The 8,531-nt window shown below is 41.3% G+C and overlaps 1 protein-coding gene across 2 annotated transcripts in view; it reads right to left on the bottom strand.

The window, feature by feature from the left end:
* cemip (cell migration inducing hyaluronidase 1) overlaps window positions 1–8,531 on the bottom strand; it is a gene marked incomplete in the record, with an annotated part of 167,875 nt that overhangs the window by 39,689 nt on the left and 119,655 nt on the right. For both annotated transcript variants that reach the window (XM_035652320.1, XM_035652319.1), the window contains 3 exon segments: window positions 4,002–4,207; window positions 4,929–5,138; window positions 7,643–7,812. In XM_035652320.1, the coding sequence (XP_035508213.1) occupies window positions 4,002–4,207; window positions 4,929–5,138; window positions 7,643–7,812 (586 nt within the window).

Genomic DNA, 8,531 nt, shown 5'->3' with positions numbered 1-8,531 from the left:
CACACACACACATACACATTCATCTGGCTCAGTTTAAATGACAGTCTCATCCTCCTCATGCAGCCCACATGTCCCTGTTCCTGGCAAATCTGACTGAAATTTATTGTTCTCATCTGAGCATTTAAATTCAGCACATACACAACTCAACAATGACAGGGGAAGAGACAGAAGGAGCCACGAGGGAGCGTCAAAAAGCTGACTAGAAATTAATCATCATAAATCTTACAGTGGGGAATGCTGTTAGTGCAATCATGTTTGATTAAATTGGAATTTTTGAACCACAGTAATAAATACACTGGGATTTGGAAATCATTACAGAATACATTGATCCAGACAAATTGGACAAAAAGCCTCATTAGGAGTATGGTGCATTGTGTACTAGCAGGCTGTTATAATTGGATAAATTAGGAAAGGACAGAGGAAAGGAAAAAAGAGTAATGAAGGAGCAGAAGCTTAGATAACGTTAGAAACAGAAAATCCTCCCAGCGTACTCATGTTGGAGAAGGTGGAAGACTCTGTAAGCCGGCGCCATTATGCATTCCTAACCTTGGCCTTTATACTCCGCAGCTGAAGGCAGTGGCAGTGGGATGAGATAAAAAAGTCATGTGACCTGGATTAAACTGCTTTATATTCTGAGCTGCATCTTTATGCTTTAAATATAATGCTGCTATAACAAATTGCAGGTGCAGGGGGGAAAACAGGCTATCTCTACTGATAAATGTTTGTGTGCAGGTGGGCTTGTATTGCTCTCTTTGAGGAACAATTTGAGTTTTAAACTATCGTAGTGAGGACAGTTTGACCCGTCCTCACTACGTCAAAGCACTGTTTGTAACTTAAAATGACTAAAAATGTTGATGTAACCAATTTCACACTGGTTGTGTTGTTGTGGAGGTTGCACTGTTGTTGAGGTTGCACATTTGCTGGTGTCTGTGTTTTTTTATAGTTGCCAACAGATGTTTCAATACATATTAGCACTTTGAATCACACATTCACATGCATAAACTTAAGAACAAAATATTCTTTTTAATATTTGTTTTTTCACTGATATTTGTGATCACAAGTTGGCTTGACAACAGCTTGTTTTCTGACCTTTAAAATGTTGGCAATTGAAAGTGTCATTTTGATGGATGAAAAATAATTGCAGGTGCTGCAGCAATACATAATCTATTGAAACAGAACTACAGTCAAACAAAAGTGTGTGTATCTAAGTGTGTATGTGTGAGCAAGAAAGGGAGAGAGTTTTAACTAATGATCACTTGCCAAGTCTGCCCTTTCACAGTGTTAAAAGATTTTTTTGTACTTCAACTGCTAATTATGTTTTCTTGTATCTTAAAGAAATAAGTGGAAATCACGTATTGTTTCATTGTCTCTGCATCTGTCTCTGAGGTCAGCAGAAATATCACCTTAAAGAGTTTATCTGCTGTCCTATGATAGAGTTTTGTTTCAGACTAGTAGTATCTTTATTCATTTTAGAACTTTAAATGAAAGATATATACAGATGAGTGATAAAGCTAGCTTGAGATTAATCAGTGCTCTTTGTCGTGTGGTAACTCTGCAACACAAAAAAATAAATAAATTTAACTTAAAACACATCCAGAGGGCATTGGTGAACTGTGTTAGGTATAAGCAAGAGCAGATATCACTGGTTACAAGCACATGGGTAAAAGGGTAGTTTTTAAGAAACAAGGACATCTAAGTTTGTTTTTGAAACTTTACTTCCACTCTTTACTTGAGTGTATTTTTGAGTCAGTATTCTACATTTGCATGTATACCTTCTGCTCTCTACAAGGTGGATGAACTGCTGCTCCTCAAATGAACAAATTAACAAAACAAAACTTTTACAGATCTGCTGCCCTTTATCTGCCGTGCTTCACGGAAACATGGCTCGGTGAGCACATCCCAGACACCTTACTTCTCCTGCGGGAATTTCCACTCCTCTGAGCGGGCTGTGTAACGGAGGTCTCGGGGAAAAGAGGGGAAGCGGAATCTGCTTTTACGTTAATGAAGGTTAGTGTACAGTCCCAAGTGTTAAGAAAATCATGTAGTCCTCTTGTTCACCGTGGGAGTTTTCCTAATTTATTCTGATTTTTGTGTTTTTACCTTAGGCCAGTGTTCGTGAGGCACTTGGCTGACCAGATAAACTTGGAGAAAAAAAAAAAAAAACATACAGACTAACCCTACTCATTGCTCTCAGGGACTTTAACAGAGCAAACCTCAGACATGAACTTCCAAAATACAGACAGCATATTAAGTGTCCCACCAGGGATACTAACACACACTGGACCACTGCTACACCACAATAAAGGATGCCTATCACTCTCTGATCACTGTCTGGTTCATCTTATCCCAACGTACAGGCAGAATCTTAAATCTGCTAAGCCTGTGGTCAAGACTGCGAGCAGATGGACCAACAAGGCAAAGCTGGAACTACAGGCCTGCTTTGACTGCACTGATTGGAGTGTTTTTGAGGCTGCAGCCACAAACCTGGATGAACTCACTCACACTGTGACATCTTATGTCAGTTTTTTGAGGACATCTGTGTGTCGACTAAGACCTACTGCACATACCACAAACCCTGGTTTACAGCTAAACTGAGGCAGCTTCATCAGGCCAAGGAGGAAGCCTGCAGAAGAGGGGGCAGAATCCTGTACAACTAGGCTAGAAACACACTAACAAAGTAGGTCAAAGTAGCAAAGAGGAGATACTCTGAAAAGCTGAAAAACTGCTTTTCAGCCAACAACCATGCATCAGTGTGGAGAGGCCTGCTGAACATCCCCAACTACAGGACACCACACTGTGGAGAACCATCAATTGGCTGAGGATCTGAATGTTTTTTACTGCAGATTTGAAAAGCCCACATTCACACCCCTCCCCGGCTCCAACATCAAACAGCTACCTACACCCCCTGCCACCCTGAGGCGGCAGCAGGTGAGGCTGGGGATCATTATATCCAGTACCCGGACAATTAGCACCGACGTCCCCCAGGGGTGTGTCCCCACTGCTCTTCTCCCTCTACACCAATGACTGCGCCTCAAGAGACCAGTCTGTCAATCTCCGGAAGTTCGCAGATGACACAATAGTAATCGGCCTCATCTGAGACGTGATAAGTCTGCATACAGACGGGAGGTTAAACAGCTGGCCCTCTGGTGTGGTCAGAACCTGCTCAAAAGTGTGGAGATGACAGTGGACCTTAGGAGGAGCACATAAATATTTATCTTAGCATCCTTTGTACTCTGCACCATTGCACTATTGTCTACAAATGTTACTGTTTGTTTATATATGTATAACTGTACATTATAGTTTATGTCTATTTTAAGTCTTGTTTATGTATGCTTAGTCTGTGTTTGTACATTGAGAGCAACGTAAAAAAAAACGCTGTCAGATTCCATGTATGTGTGCCTACCTGGCCAATAAAGTGATTTCACAAATGCCCTCCTGCCTATGTTGAGGTATGTCCCACACATGTATGAAATGTGACATTAATCTTAATGAGCACAGAGGCAGGTCCATGTATTTAATGAATTATGTTTTTCTCGTAACACAGCACTAACTGTACTAGCTGCGGCCACTAGCTACTTAGTGGTCCTATTAGCTGCTGGGGGAGTGGGGCCAGAATGAGCACCAGAGCCAGAGTCCTGTCGCAGTCCTGGCTCCAGGTTCAGAACGAGTGATTCTGTAACAAGCTGATTTGTGAATAAAATTATTATAATATTAATAATAATATCTTTCTTTTTTTAACCTTTAGTTATTCAGGGAAGGTTCACTGAGAGGAAGCCTCTCTTTTGCAGGAACGCCCTGATCACATTCACACTGTTACACATTCATACCTGGAAGCTGCCCAGTACAACCACAGTCTGAAACATTCTAGATGTGTTGTGCATCATTATCAAAGTTCTGCCTGATATATTTAGTATCTTTAACTTCACCTGGAAGATCCATGGGAGACCCTCCCTGGGATTGAAGAGGTTAAAGAGTGCATACAGTTTATGAATGTGTCTCACCTGCAGTCTTGGCGTGGGTTGGCCACATATCCTGGGTAAGCCCCTTCTGTGATGTCACGGCACATTTTGCTGTCTCTGTCTGAAGGCAGCAGGGTCCCGGCTCGCACCATCAGACCCAGACAGTGGTCAAACGTGTTCCTCTCCTCTGGACCGTCCTCCGTGAAGAAACAGTGGCCCAGTGTGTCATAGCCCACCACATCCTTTACCTGGGAGGGAATACAAGTTGAGTTTTACTGATATTTCACTGCAATCAGCTGAAGAAGTATGTATATAACTTTCCGAAGCTTAATTCCTCATCTTTTCTTAACTGTGTACTATTATTTAACATGGGGGTTCCTCTTTATCTCTGTGCCAATGTGTCCAACAGCAGTTCAGAGTATCTGTCCTTTTTGAAGTTTCTGGGCATGGACTCAATCATAAATGTATAAAGAGAAGTGAATACTGTGTTCCAATATTGCAACCCAAACATTTAGATGAAGCTGCTCACTAAAATAGTCTTTTCTGCTTCCATGTTTTTGTGCCCATAGAGCACGAGCATAGCCTTGGGCCGAGTCAGCTGACTTTTGCTGACTCTATACCACACACACACAAATGTTAATTAACTGATATGGCTCTTTGTGAGGTTTTTAATTTATATTGGCCCTAATGGATCAAACTGTGATAATTCAAAGACTAATTTCTGAATTTTGTCTGAGAAAAAAAACAATTCCATGGTTTTTTTGTTATAGATGTCTATGACAAAAAGTATTTTTGGGCCATGTGTGGGTTACATGACCTGAGAAGCCTGGACTGGTTATATATATATATATATTGGTCTTCTCATTGGCAAGAAAGCAAGCGTATTTCCAAAAATGTAAAACAATTTCATAATGTCCCTCTGGAATACATCAAGCAAAGAATAAACTTTAGTAAAACTTCTTCACTGACCAGCAGTCCGTTGGAGCCGTGGATGGTTACGCAGCGGGAGAAGGAGTGGTGGATGGATAGGTCACTGACGGAGGTGGGCGGGTTGTAGCCGCCCCTCTCATCCACGTCTCCGTTCATATGAAAGTGGACCGGATAGTGTCCCATTGTCTGCTGGCCCATGTGCTGCAACTCCACCCCAGATATATGAACTGCCCTGAAGCCCCGCTCCACCTGATGATAACAGCAGATACAGTACACTCACTCCTGCAGGGAAAGCAGGTCGTTGCATCACTCAGATACCAGCTATAATCATTGGACCCAGCATAAAAGCTAATGGGTGTACTGAAATGCAATGATATAAAGACTATTTTAACAATATGTTTTTGTGAATGAAAAATATCTAATTAAAAGAAAAGAAAGGGGATGATAAAGAAAGGAGTGGTATAAAGAAGAAGCAACAGACCATGGGTAAGAGGAGAGAAAGAAAGACGAAGGGTGGAGGAGGGAAGAAACAAGGGAGGGAGCAAGCTAAATAAATAATTGGGAAGGAAGACTAAAAGGAAGAATGATAAGAGGGAGGTATGGATTGAGGTGTGGAGGGTGGTGGAAGGAAAAATGGATGGATCAAGGAAAGGAGGGAGGATGGCAAAGACAGGATGGAGGGAGTTTAGTTCACGGATGAAGAAAGTCAAAGAATAAAGGGCAGGACAGGATTTAAGGATACAGATGAAGGAAGTATGATGGAAAATAGGTATTGAGGATAAAGGTGGGTGGAAGAATGGAAGGATGGCTGACTGCAAAGATCCCACAGGTGGAGGAAGTCAGGGAGGAAAATATGACGCAGACAGGAAGGAATCAGGAGGGAAAGGAAGGAAGGAGGAAGTATGGGCATGGGAAGGAACAAACAGGAAGTTGGGAATTGGATAGAAAAGGGACAACAAAAAGACGGAGATATAGAATAGAGGAGAGGAGGATGAATAAGACAAAAGACTAGATGGGCAAGATTCCTTAGTGAGTAAAAGACAGAGAGCAGAGTGACTCAATGATGGGAAGCAGCTTTGTTCCACTAAACAGAGCCACTGTTGTACCACACCCTGAGAAAACCTTCTAACTAACACGTTTGGTGATTCTCATTGTTAACTCCAGTTGAAAGATTATAGCCTTTGAGAAGATGCTACAACCCCCTGCTGACGTTGAAAATACAAGCTGAAACAAAGGCTGCTCAGCTGATACTGGTGGCGAAACAAGGTTTTAACACAACAGTGATGGCACTACTTTCAGGGGAGTGTGCTCTGAGGCGTTCATTTTGAACAGCTTCACTGAAATCTCACAAAGGCTTTCCCTTCCTTTCTTCTACACACAACATGCATGAGAAATATGTGACATGAGCCTGTGATGGAAATGTATAATAGGATATGATAGCTCGCCCTGGGGAGAGAGAGGCATGAAGGGAGCAGGAATATAACCACAGCCTCTTTCTCTCTCTCCTTTGTTCTTCTGTCCTTTCCTGTCTCTCGTGTCTCTGTCGACTGTCTTTTTTCCTCCTGTTGACACACCAACAGCCTGATACATGCATGCTGTATTGTTAAGTGTCTTAACCTGCTCTAATTTAACTTCTAAGCAGGAATGCTTGATGATATCAGCACACCTTTGGTATTGGCTGTTAAAGCTTTAAAATTAAACATCTGCATCTGCAGTTACGTCTGATATGACAGGCTGATAAGATATAATTCAATTTGTCTAATACTTTATGGCTATATATCTGCTAAACTAATGACATTCCCATCAGCCTCAACAGGACTGTATTTGGTCACACATACTACACACTAAATTAAGGTGAACAGAGCAAACTATACCTGCAAAATATATTTATTTATATGCATTTTAACATTGTCATTATGAGCATTAATTTAACTCAAAGCACCTAAGAACTCAGAGGTTGTGTGAGGTGGTGTGTCTGTAGAATCTCTTTAAGCAAACTTAATAAAATAGAATTTGTACTTATTATGAATGATCAAGGTCATGTGAAAAAAAAAGGATGTAACTCTGCTAAGAAAGCAGCATTCATGCAATTTATTCCATGACAGTGGTTGAAAACCGTGTATTGTACTGGATCACTGTGGATCAGAGGGAGCTGAGACAGTCATCTCTTTCAAAATAACCCATTCATCCATTTTCTTAAGCTGGAATATACTACATTTTGAATTATTCTTGCTTTTTCTACAATATTTAGCAACTCCAGTATGGTGATCATGGTTAGGGCAAATGAACTACAGTTAAGGTTTGGTTAGGGTATGAGAATTAAAACACTTGGTTAAGGATAGGGAAAGACTGAACTACTTGCACTACACACCCATCCACCACCCTGACCCCCACACTCTAACTTTCCACCTTACTAAATAAAGGACACATTGCCTCCTGCAGTGACACTGAACATTGGCACTGGACTTAAATTGTGAGGTGGATGTAATTCCTTGTGATACTGAGCTGGGTTTTTGTTTTTGATTTTCTTGTGATAGCACCCAAACTTCCTCCCTATGTGAGCTAAAACAAAGGTCTTACAGTAATTGTGAAGGTCAAATCAACTGGCACAGAAACTGTAGATAGGTCTGCAACAAGTCACTGCTCAGTGCTACTCCTCAGGCAGCATACGATGACCCCTGGTGGAAACTGGTTCATGTATGAATCGCCTGGCTATCTGCTCTTTAAACGACAAGGTAAGGACAACAGCGTACCTTCAAATGTCCTCCAAAAGTGTCGAAGTCGAAGAAATTGCAGGCCTCGTTGCCATAGCACCCGGGCTCCATCTCACCACGGAACAGGATGTTACGACTCAGCAGGCCCACCTCTGCCCTCATATCCACCCCATCCACCTCCTCACCCATGTGGATGAACTGGGGCTTACCTGTGCACACACACACACACCATACGTCAGCTCAAGATCTTAGTGTTTAAACATAGCAACAAACACAACATAGAGACATCTGCTATGTCGATCTACGCTCATCTGCTGACAGTACTGTCTGAAGCTTCACTGTTTCTACTAAGCAGTCCATTCAACAGAGCTGAGCAGTGTGTAAACAGATGCCCATGCTCATCAGAGACTGAAAAAAGTACAGTTTGTTGTTTGTCTTCTGTGTATGTGTGTTTATGTGTGTGGGTGGGTGTGTGTCTGAGCAGATGTTTCAGATAATTGCGATGGAGGACATAATGGTGAAGCTGAGTCAGGGTTCCTAGGACCACTTTTTCTCTTTCTAAAGGAGAATGGGCAGGCAGCACTTATAATTATGGCAAACAGAGGCGCTCAATATACACATTGATGCATAACACATAGGCCTACACACACACATTTGCAAACTTTAATTTATGTAGAGCAGTTTAAGAGTGTGTGTGTAATAATAATAATAATAATAATAATAATAATAATAATAATGATAATAATAATAATAATAATAATAATAATAATAATAATAATAGATAACATTGTGTTTTATAATCAGTTATACAAGAAACAAAGTTCACAATAAGTTTCCTGTTGGAGTCTGACAGAGAAACTGTTTATTGTTTGTTCTCCTCCGGCTGTCAGTCTGATGATGATGATGATGATGATGATGATGATGATGA

The sequence above is a fragment of the Morone saxatilis genome, unplaced genomic scaffold (assembly GCF_004916995.1).
Source record: "Morone saxatilis isolate NCDOM2014 unplaced genomic scaffold, NCSU_SB_2.0 Contig11, whole genome shotgun sequence".
NCBI lineage: Eukaryota > Metazoa > Chordata > Actinopteri > Moronidae > Morone > Morone saxatilis.
This window is presented reverse-complemented; position numbering and strand designations above follow the sequence as displayed.